The following is a 23,012-nucleotide window of genomic DNA, read 5'->3' as shown; positions in this document are numbered from 1 at the left end:
TGTTTATTGGGAATCTTATCGATGACAATGTATGAGAAACACTACAATTTTTCAACGAAATAGGAGATTATTTTTGTATTACTACTGCGTTTGTGGATGGACAAACTAACCTCGATAGTACTTGGAAATCAGCAGACTAAATAATTTCTCACAGATCAAATTTGATATAAAGTGTTAAATATACTTGACCTGTTTGTTGATAAATATTTATTTTAACTTTTACTACGCCGTATGTTACTATATTTGGCCGGGAATTATACACAATATTTTATGTGGGCTGGAGATACACCAGGGTTTGTCGTAATATTTTTATTGATGTTTACATTTGAGAAAAAGAGACAGATGAATTCAGTAATTACGTATACGTTTACATGGATCAACTTTAGGAACGTTTCTCTTTTCCACTCTAAAATTATCTTTTCGAACCTCGAACACGATCCTGCCAACTCCAAAATACTCCTGAAGTTAGAATCATTTAAGAAAAACCACTGACATGGTAACTTACTGTAATGATATAAATTTAACACTGTTGATATTTTGGTGCTACATCAATCCAGTTCTGATGAGTAACTTCAGACATTTACATTTTTTGTTAAATTTATATATTTTTACGTTCATTAAAGTTTTTACATCTTTTTCGATGAAAGCATATATTTAAATAAGGGATTTTACTGTTAGCTTATGAGTACACAGTTTTACTTGCTTTTAAGTCCAAATGTTGACGAGTTTGGGTTAGTTTTAAGTTACCTACCACAACTTGGATAGGAAATTACTCATAGCCAAGGTCAATATTTTCGTTCTTAAAAATCGACTTAACAAACAACACTGGCCACTCTAATTATACCTTTTTGAAATGGAACATGATCCGACTTGGCAGACAGTATCTCGGTAACATTTTCTGCGTTTAAAATACATAATTTCCCCGAATAAACTACGCAGCACTAATAAAACAGTCGGTTAAATCTGGAATAGCGGTAAAACCAATATTTGTAAGTCTTCCTTCTGCGTCTGACTGTTATCCGTTTTAAGAATTCCTACACCAGTTCATTAAATTTTAAAAATACCTGCCCGATGGGTAGGTACGTACAAAGGCGTGCGTCACACTTGACGCCTGCAGTAAAGATAAATGCTTTGATATAAATAGCTGGGTATTATGCAATAATGGTTCAATAAATACGCGTATATTTACCTTACGATGTCGCATTTAGCAGAGATCTTATCGGGTAGGTGATCGGATAAGCTTTAATCTTCCAGACCACGTCGCGGTGCATCTGATTAGAGTGCATACGCATATATATATAGCGACCGGCACCGAGCGGGCGGTGGTGAAGACGTGACGTCACTCGCATAGTCACAAAGAAGTGTTGTGTATCTCTCCGAGGGGCTAGAGTGGGGTGCCGGGTGCATCGGGGCATTGCCCCCACAATGTTTACATCGCAATAGGGCCGCTCTGGAAGCAATGAACACCGAACTCCCCACGTGCGTCGCGGTCACTTGATTGCCAACTGAGGTTACAGTAGCGATGTTTTTCCGCAGGTAATTCCATGTGAATTCTCTAATTGACGGTACTGTTGTTGTTCTCGGTAGGTAGTAATTATTTTCGTATATCAGCTCTTGGATTTATTGTTCTCCTGTCGGAGGGGGAGGGGATGGTCTTTTCGTTGAACTCTCTGACTAACCAGTTCCAGGATGTAGTTTTTTTGCCTACGTGTAATTCTATTTTTCCAGTGACTGCAGCGTTTTGTACTTTTTACCTGCAGCAATTATAAAGTGCATTTACCTCATTTTTTTAGTCAAGGTTAAAAGCAAAAGATAATAATTAATCGCCAATAGAAAATGACGGTTTTGGTGCAGCTGCAATGAAATACGTAGAATTTATCACTAATCCATAACAACATAGTCAAACAAATACAGATATACACTCATAAAAATTGTAAAATTACAGACTAGATCTTTGGTTATTATGACGCTACATTAGCACGTAATTTTACACTCCATACTTCATACTTTCATATTCAAGAAAACTAGATGATGCTTGAATTAGTCTTAAGTCTCTCTAACTATAAGGAATAATTTTCTTGTATAAAATGGGTTTCTAATTTCACAAAAACATTCTTCATTTATTTTCTGAGCAAAAAAATCTTATCTAGATTATTCATTGATGTGAAGATTTTTTGTTTTGATTTGGATTTTCTCCCAGTTCCTAATAGGGCATATTTTGATATGCAATCCTTGAACCATTTCCAGGATAGCGGCCACTTCTTGTGAAAGCAATAAACTAAAACAAAATATAATGTAACTATAAGTATAATAGGTATTAAATAGGAAGCTACAATCCTGATGTCTATGTGGAAAAGTGTGAAAGTTCAACATGGTTAATATTGATATTTCGCACACTCTTCAATCATACTAAATGAAGATTTACATAATTTCGACGACTTACAACGGTATATATTTATAATAACATATTTAGGTATGTTACACACATTATTACGCCCAAATTAATCTAATCGTGTGGTCTGCTAGACTGCTAGCTGAGTTTTCTACACACATGAACATGGTAACACCACACCGCATTATCATATAATTAATCTGATTGGTTGAGCCAAAACAAGTCAATGTCACACTTTTATTCTTATATTTACATTAAATATGGTAAAAACACATAAAAAATAGAAGTAAAACATTTTAAAATGGAACAATACAACGTAAAAAAGTAACAATTAATGAAAAATATATTCACTCAAACGTGTAATACTACACAATGTATTATGTATGTTTATTCCAATTATATTTTTTGTATAAAACCATTACAAATAGGTAATGTACCTACAATAGTTTACATAAATTCTCACGATTTCCATTAGTGTAGGCACAATATTTTTGAAAACCTTAATGTATGATGCGCTACACAAACATATTTGTATGTCATGTGAGTTATTGTGGTCTGTATCAGTACATAAAGTGAAAAATGTAATTAATAACCATTATTTACCGAAAACATGTTTTCGTAAAGGTACCACAAAGATATTTGCGTGCGTACAAGATTATTTGCATGCTGCTTTGGAAATCGTGAGGTAAAATATTGGAAATATCTTCTACAAACAGGAAGTGACTGATATTATCAGTCCGTTTGATACAACTAACAATCTTTTCTGTTCTATTTAACACGCATGTAGCAACACAACAAAAAAAAAATTTAAGAAGCTAAAACGTATGTACCTATATCGTTTAAACAAGGGTAGAGACGCATTCTTACAAAGTTCGTCTCCCAACTGTAACTGTATTCGTAGACGTCTGTCTCTCGCATTATTCCAATCCAAACAAACCAAATCTGAAAACTAAAATAGTTCTTTTTTTACCTCGGGGGGACCCTCTGCTTGAATAAGTATTAGGGATGCTTCGCTGCAACCCCTCGATGAAGGCACATGTTTGGTATTCTACCTGTTGAGGTTCATTGTACTCGCTGACGCTGCAGGGAACTTATATGACGTCTCCACAGCGCTTTTTGGGTAAGGTTTAATTTCGTCTAATCGCACACCTGCCCCCCGAATACCTCGTTGGCGTTTAATCTTGGTTTTGGGCTGTAATTAGCTTATACACTATTATTATCTGTTTTTATATTCCTTATTGTCCATGGAGGGCAACTTTTAAATAATAAATTATGTAAATTACATTGCATTTCAATATCGAAGTTTACAAAATCATTATCATATTTTCCGTGACTATCACTTAACATTAATTATCTATTCATTGTTATTATCAGTAAGCAAAGTCTAGTCGTAATCCCTACTCCATTGTTAAAACAAATTAGAAACATATTAGGCGCATTCCTACTTGTTCCACTTTAAACAATCTATTATAATTAGCGTTCATTGGATGAACCATTTTTACGGTTATTTAGAAACCGTTTGTTCCTTATAAACACTTTAACATATTTCCTAACTGTTCATTTTCTTTTTAGGAAAGAAATAAACAACACATACGTGCATGCTGGCGAAAGTGTATTTCGTAGTTTTTGGGTCAATGTTAAATTTTACCTCTAGTTGCATCACAATCATTACTCTGCAAATAAATATCACTTCCTATGACGACAATATTTGAACAGATACAATGTGTCTCGTGGTAATTATCAGAATATTGTGCCATTTACGATTATGCATCTAATTAGTTGATTATTATTTACGCGAAAAGTTAACAAGTGCCATGTGTATAATTTGAAAATAAAATACAGATGACAGTCACAAAAATTAAGAGATTATGGAAAAATCTCAAATTTTTGGGTGATTTTTAAAAAACTGCAACTTGGAGCGAAATGGTCGTAGAAAGAATCAAAACAAAGGATGGTTTGGAGTCTAAATTTTTTTTAGCGTCTGCCGCTTTTGAGTAATCATAAGAAAACTACCAAAAAAAATTTCCAAATATTTACTTGTCTTTAAAAAGGTCTATGGTCAATTTATTTACAATAGTTAACGTTTTTTTGATGAAGCAAATATGTATTACTGCTAAAAAACCATTTTCAACTTAAAAAAAATTAATAAAAAGTGAAAAATGACTCACTACATTGAATTTCAGAAAAAATTACAAATTTAAATATTCCGGGTACTTGGAAAAAAATCTGCGCTTTGAAACTATCAGGGTTGCTTTAGGACACTTTGAAGTTAAAAAGTTACATAATACTTATCCTCAGTTTTTCCATTATTTGCAAAAGTTATTCAAATATTCCTCGACGACTCAACGACAAATCATCATACAGAGCTCCGGAACCACTCAAATTGAAGAAAATTAAATTATCTAAGAGCTTTGCTATGAAATTACCAAAAAAGATTTATTGACGTCTATAGACCTTTTTAAAGATAAGCAAAAATTTGGAAATTTTTTTTTCGTTGGTTTTCTTATGCTTAGGTACCCAAAAACCGCTAACGCTAAAAAAATTTAAACACCAAATTTGAAAACTAGGAACTTGTGGCTTCAATTTCCTTTTCTTTTTTGTTCTCTCTACGACTATTTTTATGACTAGTGTATTATCACGAAGATCAGGAACAGGGACATTGGATAAACGAGAACTTTTATTCCAGCAACAGTTAATAATGTACGAGAATAACGTCGACGACACTGAACTCTAAATCCATGCATGATCTAACAACGTACTGCAGTTCGATATTCCAAGAAAAAGTCACAATTTCTCCTAAACTAAAACAAAGGAATGGCGCAGACAAGGAGAGCAAGGGCAGGACTTTGTGTTGGTGTTGTCTCTCTCTCTCTGTGTGTGCCCCGTTTAGATCGAAGTGGGTTGTGACGTTACAACATGGCGGCCGGATCGATATGTTTATAGACACTGCCACGTGCAGAGCCTCGCATCGCTTCAAAGGACTAGGTCGTAAGGACCAAAATTGGGCATTTTCTTTGTCCTTGCCACGCCGTACCCTTGGCATCGCTGCATCCTTACAAACAAAGGGGTTAGAGTTGTGTGGTAATTACTGACAGTAATCAACATTTCGACATGTACATACAAAGTACCAAAAAAGGTAATTTTACATGATGAAATCGTAAACGTGAATCAAAAGGTAAATAGAGAGCATATACGTAATGCAAGTTTGAGGTAATCATTCAGCCAGGATAATTTTTTAAAACACGTCAATGCAATACTATACGTCTACAATTTATAATTATACCTAATAGTAATGGAGGTAATCTTTATACTGTCACTCAGTAAAGACTACTATTTACGCAATGCTAATACCTAATAATGATGGCACATAAACTACAGACTTGATTTTGTAGATAAACGAATATGTAGGTATAATCGCAATGTTATGATAAAGTGAGAATTTTTTTTCACAATTAGTATATTTAAATTGCAACCATGACCAAATTTACAAATCTGTACCTCAGAGCTAAACTGTATTAAGTGCCAAAAATGAAATTTTACAGGAGAGAAATTTAAAGATTTAAATTTTGCTTATCATTCCATGACTTCGAACTCTTACTTCTCCTTGATAAAAAAAATTAATATGATGTGAAGTTATACGTCTATTTTAATATTATTTATTGTAATTTAAAGAATAATTTTCTATTCGTATTTTTTTTTCGAAAATATGGAGTTAACACTATTTGGCACAAACATGATTTAGGGATTTTATATTATAATATTTACTAGTTGTGCGATAATACTGAGGATAATACTGATAAAAACTACCAGTTTAATTTTTTTATTGAAATAGTACACACAACAAAACAATAAATAAACTACATTCAATAAATATGTTTAAAAATATAAACATCAGATAATATTCGTAAAAAAACTAAAGTTTAAATAAACCAACAACACATTTGATTCTTAATAAACTGCATAGAAAAAACAAAAACAAATGTAATTATTATTCTTTAAACAGAAATGTCGCCTTTACATGTCATCAGTCACTTTTTCAATAACTAATAATTTACCAGTTATCACAACACTACACAAACACGTCTACACATGATGAATGTGGATATAATACTATAATAAAGTAAACCAACATGATCTTGATATGTGTGGAGTTAATACTCTGAAGTCAAACTAATAGAATATTAACTCCACATATACACCTGTTTGGCTCGGACTAAATTGATGTAACAAGGAACTTAATATTGTGGAAATGAAACACGGTTAATATTAAATACACATACGATTGTCTAGCTTGGAGACAGGTTGGGACTTATTATTATTTAGCACTATCTATCTTCGAAAATATAATGAGTGGGAGTTATTACTGTTTATCACGTGAAAGAGCATAAGAAACTGTGTTAGGCTGTCAAATAATCCCATTTTCGTAAAAAATGGAGTTAATACAGTTTAGCTCTGTGTTACAGAAATGCAATTTAAGTTTATAAGTTCTTATTCTTATTTATCTGCACTATAAACAAGAATTTTATGTTATTAATATAATGCAATATCTCAACTTTTTATCACAAAACAAAAATTGTTACTTGCTACAACTTGTTTAAGTGCTGGTGTAAAAAGCAATAAAATAAAAATCACGATTGCATGCAATTGGAATAAGATATTTTTTATGTCATATATTAACAGCTACCGAAACTTACTGCAGGACAGAGAAAGTCACTATTACCCAATAACGACGGAACACTAAATATTTTATTTATTTATTTTTTTCAACTAAATTTCGTTACGTCAACATAAAATTTAATGGTACATAATTACAGGGCATGCCTCGTGAAGTAAAAAAAAACAGTATAAAATATCACTGATATGTAATCTTTTAATTACGAGTTTCCAACTCACGCCAGTCGTAATTTTGAAAATGGGCACCCTAATTACCCCCCTCAATCGTCGGAACCGCGCACGCACGTTTTAAAAAGTATTAAAAACGGGGATATTAGATTTCCTAGGATATTATTCGGATTATTTACCGCCAGAAATTTGAGCAACCGAATCCTGTTAAAAAGTTCAAGGCGGATCTATTTACACCTCAAAATATTCGATGGATTGTATGTTTTCTGTTCAGTTTGGAAGTAGAAGTTGTAAGATTTGTTTGCTCTTTAAATTATGAAGGCACAAAGGGTTTTAAATTACGGGATACATTACTTAAAATAATGCTAATAATAACCAGTTTATTGGAAAGATCGCTAAATGATATATCCAGGTCGTTTCTGTTGATTTACCAATTGAAAACGGAAAAATAAATATTCATATTCACCGAAATATATAGAATATTTGCTATATGTACAACGCGTACAACGTACAGGTGTGGCCGAAATTCATGTTGATTTTCCGACCCAATACAGTTCAGTTTTCCACAACAAAACTTATTGTGTAAAAGTTGGTGGAAATCAATTTAAACTACCCCTTCCTTAGTTTATTTAAGAAGGTTAACTTCAATTATAAAAAAGCAGTTTGTGGAAGAGGTATTAGAGGATAAAAAGACTGCGAATGAGTTAATTCGACGTTGTTTTAAAAGAACTGATCACTTTAAGCCAACTTTCTACATTGCTCCTTTCTAATACAAATTGAAGGTAATACTCTCAAAATAAGAAAACAAGTTAATGAATACATCTCTCGAAAATGCAGTTTTAATGCAATTTTATTGTGTTAAAATTGTATCTAGAATAGAATGATATTAAAATAAAACTGATACGTGATAATCTGATGATGATTTAGGAATAGTTTTCGCAGAGGTATCTTACATGATATTTTTTTGTTGATACTGTTTCACATGAAACTTTTTCAAGATATTTCAGTATAAATATACAGGCTGTCTACTGTAAGAGGGCCCCTTCTATGTATCTCGCTTTAATATACGACGCACGTCAAAAATCTTTATGTTTTTTGTTGCATTTTTTGAGGCCTTTATGCTCCTAAAAAGAAATTTGAGATCCATGGCCAACTTTGTGAGAATTTATAAAGAAAACCGGAAAAGTGCCGAAAGTTTAGGGTCGTCTAACTTTTTTATTTTAAGAGATAGAGAAAACTTATTTTAATAAAATTTCATGGCAAAATTGATATTTTTCACCTGATATAAACAGATTTTGGAACTATCGTATGTAAATTGCTGCACCCCCTACACGGGCGCAAAAAATAATTATCATCGAAGTAGACTGGCCACAAAATAATTGCTTGTTTTTCCTCTTTCATGCGACATACTACATGTCGCCTTTAAATTTTATATTTATTACATTTTTTATAATTTTGATATAAAAAAATATAAAAATGTTCGTGTTACTTATGCTAATGTAGAAATTGTTTTAAACACGCCAAATATAAAAAATTAATAAATATACCTACTTACAGAATTAGAGCTTTCCTCTTCCTCAAATGACATACACTTTTTTATTTTATAACACCTTCATAATGATAGTTTTTCAAATAACAATGAACTCTAACAGTTTTTTAGCCAATAGTTACGTATGATCTATAACAATAAACAGTTTGCTAAATGATGACATTACTGGGGTCAAAGGGATAACACATTTGTTTTTACAGCTTGCGAGATTTAGCGTAAGCTACTTTCTCTGTGAAAGAACAATGTTGAAGGCTTAATTCTCTCTAATGCAAAAGCCAATACTATAATAAAGTAATAAGTAAATCTGTATTTTGCTTAAAAGAAGTGCATTATATTTATTAATTCTTTTGTAGTTATTATGTTTAAAATTAATGTTTACGGTTAAGTGAAGTAGCCTCACAACAGGAGATCATTCAAGAAAAGTTTGGTACTGGTTAAGAGCACGTCTATAATAAACCAAGAAAAACAATAAAAATACTTAGTAGAACTTGAAAATGCCAGGATCAAACAAAAGAAGGGAAAATACGTTAATGGTAACAGCCATGACATATCAACAAGATCTTACCTGCGTATGAGGCTATTTTATCCGAGCATGCGCAATAGGGATAACACAGCCAATGCTAAATTTTTACTTTATTTAAATTTAGGAATATCCTTTTATATCGTTTTTTGTAAGTTTTAAGCACATTAGTGTATCTATTTTACCAAACACATCTTGGTTGTTCTTAAATACTTTGTAAAAATAAATTCATTTGAAGATGTTCATTTTAGTACACAAGGGTCAGATTCGGTCTGTACAATTTCAACTATGAAAATTTGTTGCGGGTTGGCTAAATATGTGACGTCACATTAAAAGGGTCTATTACAAAAAAAATATTTAAAACTAGGTTTTGTTAACAGCAGTAATAAAGTAAATGCTAGTTTCCTTAAAATGCGTTGAAATGGTAGTCTATAGAAAAATTTGTCTGATATGACTATATGATCTTTAAGTAAACATTAAATGTGTGCTTCAGTAAGAGCCAATAGTATTTCAGAATGGTAATTTTTAATTAAAAGCGTAAATTTTATTTTAATCGCTTATATTGAGTCCCTAGATTGAGAGTTTGAATTTCAGAAAATGTCAAAATGTAGTAAAAAAGTAGTTTTATGTACGATGAAATTTAGGCTAGCATCTAGGTAGATAAGTAACATAATTACAGGTGAAAAGCACCAACTGAATTTCCAAAGTAGTCAGCATAGTCGAAATTTTTTTCCTTTTTATTGTGTCTTCCGGTAAATATTTCTTCATCTGGTTGATATAATTGTTCACAAATTCGCCGAACTTTTACCTTTACTTAGTTAAAATCGCCAGCCTAAGGTTCTTCACTTTAGAACATCTTCAGAGACATCGCGTAAGCGTCACATTTTTCAAAAGTTTAACCTCAAAAACTGAACCGTTTAGGATATAGGGTTATACGAACTTTTTAAATATTTTTAAACGGAGAATCACTTGTTTCATTTCTTCAAGTCAATTAGGAAATTTATTTCAGAATAAGATTGAGAAATAATTGAATGCGTTTTAAATTTAATTATTTCAGAAAAAAATTGTACTGTGATAAAAAAGAAAATGGGAATTATCAAAAATTATGTATTCTTTTCGCTGCCGGTTATGAGCAATAACAATTAATTCAGAATAAAACACACAATTTTGTGAGATAAGTTGCTTTTCTATTTATTTTGTCCCAATATGACCTCACTCACATGTGATTGACCTGTGCACATTATAATATGTTCCTGTACATGAATAGAATTTTTGTCCACACCTTTAACATTTTTTTTCTTGAACAGAAGCGACGCTTTCTTAAATCAAATTTACCGTTTTTGAAATACTTTTTGCTATCGACCACCTAAATTTGTTACACCGTTTTTTACTCTATAAGATATGGAGGTACGATTTTACCCAAATAAATTTTTCAGCGTTCCAACTACCTGGCACATTTAAAACTATAATTTTTGTTGCAGAGTGTGACTCGCATAGTGTTCCAGTGCACATGGCCGAGCTGCCTGAAAATCACCAACACCTGTGAATCTATCGAGGCCCACGTTCGCAGCGAGCATCTGAAGTGAGTATCGGCTTTTCAGACGCCGCTCTCAACCCCCGCGTGACCTTTAAAATACCCCCGCAAAGGCAGACAACCCGGCCGTAAAAAGTACAGACAGTTCTTTTACCTGGGTCACCCCCGCCTCGTGGCTGTCGGCTGGGTTTGACAGTTTGGTTCAAATCCACATTTGTCTACCTGGGTCGTCTGCAGGGTTAGGGACTTTAAACATAAAATTAAAGATTAATACAACCAATTATAAATATTTGTATATCACAATGTGCCACATGTATTTCCCCAAAAATGCTAAAAAATTAAATTAAGAATTGGTGCTGAATTTCAGTTATTTGCATTTCTGAATGTCATATGTATTTCAGAACTCTTCAAAGGTACAAAAAGACATTACGGTGGTCTGAATGGGAAATAATTATTATATTTTGTTTGTTTTTAAATTTAACTGTTCCCAATCTTCCACCTTTAGACCTCTTTAAAACAACAGAGGCTGAAACTTAATTGGATCAACAATCAAAGACACATTAGCATAATATAAAAACACAGGCACAAAAAAAATCATGAACCATGGGGGTCGCTGAAACCGAATATGACCATAAAAAATTATTTCAATTGCCCGTTTTCCCGATAGCACCCCCTTATCACCCTCTGAAGGAGGTTAAATTTTAAATTTTTGTACAAAATTAAGATGTATGCGTATTTCTATGTTTTTTTGGGACGCTGAAACCGAAAATGACTACAAAAAATAATATACACTTACTCGATTACTCCCTTACACTCCCTTACAATCATTTAAAAGAACTTGCAGGATCCATATGAAAGTTGGCTCTCGGTAAATTACGCTAACATTTTCGGAAAAAAGAGGAGAACTAAAGTTTTCATGGGCTCAACGCTCAAAATTCCAACGATCCAAAGGCAATTACCTGTTAATTAGACAAATTTAAGAGTACCTCCAGCTCCTATGTTGTAAAGGTCAATACTTCACTGATCAGAAATATCAGCCCTTAGATGTATTTATGATTTGGTTCTACTTTTAGCGCAACTCAGGAGCAACGGTGTGGACGTAGTAGGTTTCTGTTCCCTTTGTGGTGCTTGATTAACGTGAGTCCCCTTGCCTCTAACAATTCGGGGTGCTTGATTAATGTGAGTCTCCTAGCATCTCACGGTTCGGGGTGCTGCATTAAAGCGAGTCCCCTTGCCTCTCACGATTCGGGGTGCTTAATTAACGTGAGTCCCCTTACCTCTAACGGTTCGAGGTTCTTGATTAAAGTGAGTCCCCTTGCCTCTCATGGTTCGAAGTGCTTCACTAAAGTGAGTCCCCTTGCCTCTCACGGTTCGGGGTGCTTGATTAACGTGAGTCCCCTTGCCTCTCATGATTCGGGGTGCTTGATTAAAGTTAAGTCCCCTTGCCTCCCACGAGTCGGCATTTAGCTCTTTCTATGATACCGAACTCTCTTGCTTAAAATATCTTGTCTAAAATAAGGTGTCAAGTTCAAAATATCAAATACGAGGGTGGTCTGAAAAGTTTCCGACCTAACAAAGATACAACACATTTTTTCAGATTTTTTTTTAATTTTTCAACATAGTTTCCTTGTAACTCTACACATTTCTCCCAGCGATGCTCCCATCTCTGTAACCCGTGCAAATAGTACTCGGCGTTTTTCTCTGCAAAATAATTGTTCACGAAGGTGATTGCCTCTTCATTTGATGAAAATCTCTGTCCTCCGAGTGCAATTTTTAGATGAGGGACCAAAAGAAGTCGCTTGGGGCTAGATCTGGTGAGTAAGGCGGATGGTCAAGCAGTTCAAACCGTAATTCGTGGATTCCTGGAAACAGGATTTTCTTTTTCTGCAAATGTGGCCGTTTTTCCGCAAGTTCTGCCTTTAGCTTGTCAAGTAATGATGCGTAGTATGCTCCTGTAATGGTTTTTCCTTTTTGAAGATAATCAATTAAAATAACTCCATGACTATCCCAAAAAACAGTCGCCATCACTTTCCCAGCCGAAAAAACAGTTTTTGCTTTTTTTGGAGCCGGTTCCCCCTTTGCAGTCCACTGTTTGGACTGTATTTTTGTTTCGGGCGTATAATGGTGTATCCAAGTTTCATCTACAGTAATTAATCGGCGCCAAAACTCGGATTTATTGCGCCTAAACTGCGCCAACAGAGCGTTGGAAATGTTCATTCGAACACGTTTTTGGTCTAACGTGAGCAAACGCGGCACCCAACGCGCGGACAGCTTTCTCATGTTTAAATGTTGATTTAATATGTGACAAACACGTTCTTTTGACATGTTCATAACCTCTGCTATCTCTCTCACTTTAATTCGGCGGTCGTCTAGCACCATTTGGTGAACTTTGGCGATGTTTTCGTCGGTAGTTGCAGTTTTTGGACGTCCCGAACGTTCATCGTCTCCCAAGCTCTTACGGCCACGTTTAAATTCAGCTGCCCAAAATTTCACTGTGGTAAATGATGGTGCAGAGTCCCCATACACAGAATCCAACTCATCTTTGATTTGCGTAGGCGTATTGCCTTTCAAAAACAAATATTTAATGACAGCTCGATACTCGATTTTGTCCATTTTCATAAAAACACTCACATCAACTGACTCAAACGATTGTTACATAACAACTGCGCGTCCAAAATGGCTGAAACTTTGGCGAGTAGCTGTCAACAGATGAACAACGAAATTCACTAGCTTTTAGTGCTGCCATCTTCATGTGCAGGTCGGAAACTTTTCACACCACCCTCGTATAAATACGGTTATGATTAGGACAGAAATCATAATTCGATTTTAGCGTCCCAAAAAGGAAATAAACATCTTAATTTTGTACAAAAGTTTAAAGGGATGCTACCGGGTAAGAGAGGGGTTAAATTCATTTTTTGTAATTATTTTCGGTTTCAGCGTCCCAAAAAACATAGAAATACGCATACATCTTAATTTTGTACGAAAATTTAAAATTTAACCCCCTTCAGAGAGTGCTAGCGGGAAAAAGGGCAATTGAAATAATTTTTTATGATCATATTCGTTTTCAGCGGCCCCAAAAACCCAAGTATAGTGAGGTCTACCCTCTGGTTTATGGATTTTTTTTGTGTGGCTGTATAATCATTGGGATAACAAGATAAAAAAACAAGTGTAAAACACTGGTCTGGTACATTAATTGATTCACAACTGACAATTAATCTTTAGCAGGAATATTGGGGACAACCTTAGGCTTTAAAAAATTGTATCGTTTAGAGGCAATTCAACTGTTCCAAGTTGAATTACTTTTCATTAAGGTTCATCTGCGGGAAAACATCATATAAAAGTAAAAAAAAATCTATTCCGATAAAAAAGCAGTAGTAAAGGCATTGGCAATATCCATGATCATCCCAAAACTGCTCTAGAAATACCTTCAATGTCATGGTTCCAGGGCCTGAACAAACAGTGGATAATAAAGAAACAAATATCCTAGCAAAAAAGTCCTGAGCCTGCTTTTGGATGAAATGTAATAAAGCAGTAGTCAAATCAAAGCAGGTTACGGAATTGCTAACTGGTTCCTGAGATTTGACGAAACATCTACGTCAATATACAAATATTGACAAATATACGTCAATACGTCAGGGAAAGAGGATGAAACAATTTTCATACATAATCTTCTAATGTGAAATACCAACGCCTTAGAATGATAATCTTCTGGGAACAAACAACCAAGAGAATTTTCAAAACGGAAATTTAGAAACGCTTTTAAACCTGATAAAGCTAACAAACCTCTTCACGCAGTAATACAATAAGCCTATAAGCCAATCTGTTATGGTTGACAGCTGTACTTATTGATTGAAAGTAATATAAGGCAAATTAGAATTTAAAAATTATACTCGTAACAACTAACAAACATTAAAATTAATGATTCTAAATATTATATGACTTCATATAATTCAGATAACAATTATCGTCACATGAAATGAAATATTTCTTTTATGAAATCGAGTTGACGAATTCCAAAGTTTGATCAACTTTTTCTGAAATATAATCTGGAATACAAATATTGCTTTTCCAAATTTTTACAAAAATAAAAATGAGATTGACGCTTTTCAAAATTAAACTGACCTTTGCAGGAAACTGTCTGAAAATAGAACAGTTCTGATAAAATATCAATGTCAGCGGGATTTTATTATATCCGTGAATGATATTCGCAATAACGCACGCTTAGTTAAGCAGAACACGAGTTTAATTCAAAATTCACTTACAAAAAAAAAACAAACATGAGTGAAAATCTCAGCACCGTGGTCATATCAGAATGTCTCAAACCATGATTACTATTTCAGTTTGAGTATTTCGTTTATTTGTATAGTCTCCCGCAGTTAAAGAACTAAAATAAAATTCGCACGTGTTAAAATCTAGCTCAATAATATGTTAGGAATTTGTGTTTATTTTGAATTACTATGAAAGCGAATCGTAGTATCCCAGAATATTTTATTTTGGTATGAGCTAATGTGCCAGTTGCAAAACAGGCTACGTCACCACACGAGCCCGTATTTATCTCGAGATAGCAACTTATTCGATCAACAATATCGTCCCGACTTTTTCATAAAATGGGAATTCGGCCCGCCTAGTTGCGTCAGCCGCTATAATAACACGCGAATGTGGGTATTGCGTTGTTGTTGAGGTGTATTCGCGAAATTTAATGAATGGCCGCCAGCTTACAACAATAGATGAAGCTCCAAGGTTTCGAAGTTAGGCGCACAAACACAAAATAGTTTTAATTGCATAAACAGCACGTGCCGCGCCAAGTACACGCGTTGTGTTATAGTTGTAACTCATATGTATTGATTTAAATGCGTGAATGTACCACAACCCAAGGCTGCACGTTGCATGCCACATCGGTGACGTTTGCAAAGGCCTGACAACAAACAGTTTCGCTTGCCAATATAATCCGCGTAAGTTTCGATAACACCTATAAAATTAATTCGACTATTCAAGGTGACGAAAAGTAAAATAGACGCAGAGTACTTCCTGCAACCGCGGGATTGAGGTAACGCTCAAAAAATCTCAAGTTTAATGTTAATGACGAGAACGCGAACTGTTCAAGGTTGACTCGCTAGCCTTGGACCGTTAACGATTCCGTTTGCGCACACTAGATATTCGGCGTTGGCCATGGGGCTACGAAAACCCCGTTAGTTTATGGTTTTGCACAGTTCAACGTGAAATTTTCGACTGGTTACTCGTTATGTAAATACATTTGCGGACTTCTCGAGTTTAATCCACCACAATTGTTAGAAATACTAATGTCACCGTTATTTATACAAAAATGTCGGCATAAGTAAGCTCCTATAGCATTAGATTGATTTATGCATAATACATTGTCTTCATTTCTATGATATTAATTTCACGCTTTATACGGTATATTATTAATGCTAATTGCAATTATCTCCTATTCATAAAAAAGATTGCGTGCAGATAGTACTATTCTGCATAACAGTATGTTGTGGTATTTGATAAAAAAACGTATTAATAGAAATTACATAACATTAACTACTTTCTGTGACTAAATCAAAAGAAAAGTATTTCAGTATTTTGGTATCTACATACTTACTTTATACAGGGTGTTTTTAAATAAAGTAGCAAAAATGGTACCAGTGAATGAAGAGCCAAAAATAAGAGGATTGAAGTAAAAATACTTTATATGAAAGTTGCACCCCTGAGGCGATATACTCTCTTAAAAGAGGGGATTGAAATTCACATTTTAATTTTTTTCATTAACATGAGGAATCCTAGAGACAAGAAACTCGGTATAAGCATTCTACTAATAACCAGACAACTTTTCAATATTTGTTCAATCATTGGCGTATTTTATAAAGGAGTGAAACAGTCAACCCCATTGCAATATTTCATTAGAAATTTTTTATATGAAGCAAATTATTTATTTAAAATATATTTATTGGGAAGACTGATTTATTGCGCAACATTTTTACCTTTTGCAATTTTTCGGTAAAACCGATAGTTATCTAGTAAAAAAATTAGATGCGCCATCGTTTACTAAAGGGGTAATTGCGAAAATTCGTAAAAATAAAGTAGGCGGATGTCATAACAAATAAATTATTATTTATCATATTAATAATCAATTGACACTTTCTGTCAATAAGCTAGTAATTTAATAATAACATTAAGAATAATGTGTTACTAATTAATGAAAAATGTTTGATAATTTATGACTATGGGACATGTATTAGGTAAAGTTATATATCTGAAATAAAATTTAATGCAAACGAAAAACAAGAAATGCAAAATAAAATTTAAAGAATATTCTCGAAATAATTTCCATTTCGCTGCAAGCACAAACAGTTCTTGGTTATTGCTGCCTGAAATATTCTTAAGCGTAGTTCTTCTAAGGAGGCAACAGGAGTCGCATAAACAATACTTTTTATGTGTCCCCATAAAAAATCCATAGGCGTTAAGTCAGGTGAACGTGCAGGCCAACAAACACGGGCATCACGACCACGACCAATCCAACGATTCGGGTAATTTAAATTTAACCATTCTCCAACGGCAAGTGTACTATGTGCAGGCACCCCNCATTGGCGTATTTTATAAAGGAGTGAAACAGTCAACCCCATTGCAATATTTCATTAGAAATTTTTTATATGAAGCAAATTATTTATTTAAAATATATTTATTGGGAAGACTGATTTATTGCGCAACCTTTTTACCTTTTGTAATTTTATGGTAAAACCGATAGTTATCTAGTAAAAAAATTAGATTGCGAAAATTCGTAAAAATAAAGTAGGCGGATGTCGTAACAAATAAATTATTATTTATCATATTAATCAATTGACACTTTCTGTCAATACGCTAGTAATTTAATAATAACATTAAGAATAATGTGTTACTAATTAATGAAAAATGTTTGATAATGTATGACTATGGGACATGTATTAGGTAAAGTTATATATCTGAAATAAAATTTAATGCAAACGAAAAACACGAAATGCAAAATAAAATTTAAAGAATATTCTCGAAATAATTTCCATTTCGCTGCAAGCATAACCTTAATACGTCTGTTGAAGTTATAACGCACTCGCACAAACAGTTCTTGGTTATTGCTGCCTGAAATATTCTTAAGCGTAGTTCTTCTAAGGAGGCAACAGGAGTCGCATAAACAATACTTTTTATGTGTCCCCATAAAAAATCCATAGGCGTTAAGTCAGGTGAACGTGCAGGCCAACAAACACGGGCATCACGACCACGACCAATCCAACGATTCGGGTAATTTAAATTTAACCATTCTCCAACGGCAAGTGTACTATGTGCAGGCACCCCATCGTGCATATACAACATCACCTGACGTGTAGCGAGTGGTACATCCTCAAGTAATGTTGGAAGATTTTCGTTCAAAAATCTAAGATACTCGATCGCTCCAAGTCTGTGTGGAAGAATAATAGGACCTACTACAGTGTTTCCTACAATTTCCATCCAAACGTTTAAACTGAAATTATGTTGACGTCTTGAAACAAATATTTCTTCGGACCATGAATGAACATTATGAAGGTTTACTGCACCCACTCTAAGAAAATTTGCTTCATCGGTGAAAAGTATATTCATTAGGAAATTTAAGTCATGCCTGGAAATATTAATTCACATTCACAAAAATCCACGCAGTTAGGTAAATCAGGGTCATTCAATTCTTGCACGGGTTGAAAAACACTTGGAACATGTCGACATATTCGTCATTGGTATAAATATTATTTGCCATAATTATTCTGATAATAAATTAATCAATTGGTACTAATTATTGGTTGACAGAAAGTGTCAATTTATTAATATGATAAATAACAATTTATTTATTATGACATCCGCCTATTTTATTTTTACAAATTTTCGCAATTACCCCTTTAGTGAACGATGACACATCTAATTTTTTTACTAGAAAACTATCGGTTTTATCGAAAAATTACAAGAGGTAAAAAAAGTTGTGCAATAAATCAGTCTTCCCAATAAATATTTTTAAATAAATAATTTGCTTTATAAAAAATTTCTAATGAAATATTGCAATGGTGTTGGCTGTCTCACTCCTTTATAAAATACGCCAATGATCGAACAAATATTGAAAAGTTCTCTCTTTATTAGTAGGAAGCTCATACCAAGTTTCGCGTCTCTAGCATTCCTCATGTTAAAGAAAAAATTAAAATGTGAATTTCAATCCCCTCCTTTAAGAGGGTATATCGCCTCAGGGGTGCAACACCCTGTATAAAAAATTAAATAAGTATACCAATGTTGTATTTTCCAGTTAATGTGGAATTAATCATATTTTAACGGTGGTTACACAATGACGTGAAACATAATATGAATGAAATTGAATACAATTTGGAACCGATATTCTTTTATAGCTAAAAAGGTCGTATAAAAAGGGTCACCGCCATAGAATGATTATTTTTAGGGATGTCGTTGTTTATCATTATCAAAGTGGGTAGTGAGGCCTAAATGTCAACCCTATTTATAAAACTCCTCTCAGCTAAGGAAATCATGCAATACGGCAATTAATATTACACGTGTATATTTTTTTAAGGTTCATTTGAGGTGATGGCCAAGTATACATATAATTATGACATTCATATGTATATGTATATGTATATGTATGCATATTAAATATTGACAACCTTTTAACCCTCATTTATTTTAGTCGGTCAATAGTAAACATAAGTAAAAACTCGTTTAATAAAATGGTTGATAGGCCTATTAAATTTAAAACTAGCAAAAACCAAAAAATTTAAATAACGATGTCTGTTTCAGGGACCAAATTTGCGAGGATGCAGAAGAGGAGTTCTACTACACAGAAATCGAGCTGGGCTATACCAGCCCTCCCCCAACCCTGTCCCATCGCGACATGGCCAGACCATTCCACGAAGACCCCGACTACCAAAGGCAACTGGTGGGAAACATGCGCCAGAGCCTGCTGATGGGCCCCACCACTGTCCCCCAATCCCCCCACAAAATCCTCAAGCTATCGCCGCGTCCCCACAGCCCCAAGATGCCAGTATCGCCCCGCAGGATCCGCGGGGAGAACAAGAAGTGCCGCAAGGTCTACGGGATGGAGCACCGCGAGCAATGGTGCACCCAGTGCAAGTGGAAGAAAGCCTGCTCGCGGTTCGGAGACTGATCCGTAGTTCCTAAGTGACGGCCGATAGACACTGACAAGTGATCCATATGTGTTCTTTATGGACAAAGGGGTACGAATTACCCAGATCTCACACCACATGAGAAGTACAATACGATATTTTTTATGATCGGAGATCAATAATGTAATCAAAATCGATGAGCTATATCTGTGTTCTAATAAACATACTCAGTATATACTATTCCGCCTAAAATGTTTGTTTAATCTTTGCACGGTGCCAAGTCACTAGCTTGGAAGAAACCAAAGCCAAAATAATTCCATTTATCTTCAAATTTGATTTGAACGTCGTATTTAGGATAAGTAACATTTTACAAATGTTGGAAATATTTTACTCATGTTGAGTACCCATTTGATAATTTTTTCGGAATGATAAAACATCCAATCAATGGATGTAGATATCTAAAAATACAAACTTCAACGAATATACATACATTCTTAGTTTTCAATTTTCTAATTCCTATCCTTCTGCCAGTAGGTACAAAGCCATAATTTGTGCCAGCGAGCATTGAGTAGCAATGACAAAATTTATAGGTTATATCTCACCTACGCTCCTATCGTTTGGATTGCGTAATTCCACGTCGGCTAAATAATTTCCAGGCCGGTTGCCACGTCGCAGGTTTAGGCTTCTTGAGATTTCAAGAACATAACTATTATCTTCTCAAAAGAAACCATGAAACTGGAGATTAAATTTTCAGGGCGGTATTTCATGAACCAATGCGGTTTATGGCGTTCCATGCTTGTTTAAAGTCACTAGCCTGTGACGTTTCCGTCCTTGATATTCAAATTCCCGATAGATCCTGTCTTAGTGGCAATTATATTGATTTTTCTGGATTTCTGTTCGTTCTCTATAGAGTATTGATAAAAATGGTCTCTGTTATACTAGAATGTTGGAATTACATAAATTTATTGGGGGAGGGTATGTATCTTCCCTACAACAGCTGATATCGCTGCTTCATTATTCTTTGTTATACTGGATCCTCATGTTTATGAATACAGAAATTCGTTACAAAATTCGATCACCTGAACATGAAAGACCTAAAAAGAAAACTAAAAATATACTTTCATAAAGTATCTATAACAAGGTCAATTAAATCATTAATTCGTGTTTGACAAATAAAGTTCGATGTATACTTTTCATTTCATTTAACGTAATATCGGGCACCGTGCATGACGAGCTACTTTTTTGTTAAAAGACGGCACTTGTAAACTTAATACATATTTTTCTACTGGCATTACATATTTATTTTTTTTATTAAAGTACATTAAGTTTACAAAGAAATGCTACGACTGACTGTCCGAAGTAAGACGACGCCATTCTCAAAGATTGATCAGGTTCTCAATGAAAGCTGTAAAGTTCCATAGAATGCAATTCTATTTTTTACACTTGAGCTTATTTGCAGTTCACTTCCAATTTTTGTCGTCGTCTCGCCTCGGATCAAAACAGTAGCCATTAAATAATATTTTTAGCGCGTATATTGAGTACAATTGACTTGGATTGTAAAATCCCGTATAAGCAATCATTTTTTAATTTATAAATATATCCGTAGTATTAGGGATAACGTTAATTAATACATGGTGTGTTTGTTCGTTATTGTGTATTGTTGTAATTGTTGCCTAAGATGAGATTAGTTTATGAAAAGTTACTTTTGTTTTCAGACCGTAACACGAAAGATCTCAAAGCCAAAGTGCATAAATCCTGTAGATCGTCGCGCTACCTTACCTTAAATGCACAACTAATTTGTTTTGGTTGTATATTTTTGAGCCATATTTTGTATTATTCTTTTTAACTACTAGATTTCGATATGCGGGCGCAAGAAGATTAGCCTTCGTTTTGAAACCAATTCCGTAAAAGTTAAATTTTTATATAGATACGTTTACATTTCCCGTAAGTTACCAGTTTGCTTCAAAGTATACTCACGAAGACCATTAGAGTTTCCCACCAAATGATGGCTAAATTTCTTGAGCTCTAGCGCTTGTTCTCTCTGGGCAATTAAGATAGTAAAAGATTCGTGAGATTGATCTAAAATACCTGCCATAGAATAGGCTGAGTGTTAGTGCAATGGATGTCTAATATGATATTCGAATATACTGAATTAAACATACATTGCAATCGCTTGTACTTTATCGTTCTCGGTCTTGTTAGATTTGTAAATATTTCTTACATTTATAAGAAGCCATGCACTTAACTCGTATCAGATTTATTATGTGTAAAATTACTCATTTCATTACCTCTAAGTCTTTCATTTAAGTTTATATATTTAAATATTATCGTCAACATATTATATTATAGATTAAGGACATATTATATTTTTCAGAGTATTCATATACATGTATTTTAAATTTAAGTGACTTCGTTGTATTAAGTTTTATCATATAGTTGTAGATAAGATGCATATTTTAGAGATGACATAAATTACATATTGAGAAATCATATTTTAGAGAACCATATCTCCATTTCATTTGAAATTTAACTCTATGCAATTGATTAATAAACCATATTATCATTATATTACTTGCGAGTTTTACTTACTTTGACCCAAAACGTATTTCCAGCAGACTTATATCCAACTGCATTATTAAAAAAAATTACCTACATAATAACTCACCCCATCTTACAGTAACTGTTCAAACAAAGAAAACAATTATTACAAAGTACTTCAAGTTTAAATTTTCGTAAACAATCTTAGTTCCGACAAATTATTATATTTGTCTTTTTTGAACTACTAAAAAGGATTATACTACAATATACACCAATTTTAATCCAATCTTAATAGTTGTGTAAAACAAATAAACAGATTAGGTCAGATCAGAGAGTACTTAAAACCTTAATAATATATATGCATACATCATATTCGAAAACTGTAAGGATCCTTGAACAATTGGATTAAGCTTAGGATTAAATATTATTGTTAAATACACCTTTATTATCCTAATTAATAATTACACTTATGTAGGTAGATCAACAAACCAATATTAGTTAATGTTTTT

The 23,012-nt window shown here is 33.7% G+C and overlaps 1 protein-coding gene across 1 annotated transcript in view; it reads left to right on the top strand.

Annotated features, from left to right (window-relative positions):
- LOC108904982 (zinc finger protein 395) overlaps window positions 1-22,531 on the top strand; it is a 64,085-nt gene extending 41,554 nt beyond the window's left edge. The window contains exons 5-6 of the mRNA XM_018707724.1: window positions 10,785-10,885; window positions 19,640-22,531. Coding sequence (XP_018563240.1) covers window positions 10,785-10,885; window positions 19,640-20,006 — 468 coding nt within the window. The 3' untranslated portion in view covers window positions 20,007-22,531. The remainder of the gene's footprint in view (window positions 1-10,784; window positions 10,886-19,639) is intronic.
- Window positions 22,532-23,012: the final 481 nt, after the last annotated feature.

The sequence above is a fragment of the Anoplophora glabripennis genome, unplaced genomic scaffold (assembly GCF_000390285.2).
Source record: "Anoplophora glabripennis isolate ALB-LARVAE unplaced genomic scaffold, Agla_2.0 scaffold48, whole genome shotgun sequence".
Classification (NCBI taxonomy): domain Eukaryota; kingdom Metazoa; phylum Arthropoda; class Insecta; order Coleoptera; family Cerambycidae; genus Anoplophora; species Anoplophora glabripennis.
This window is presented reverse-complemented; position numbering and strand designations above follow the sequence as displayed.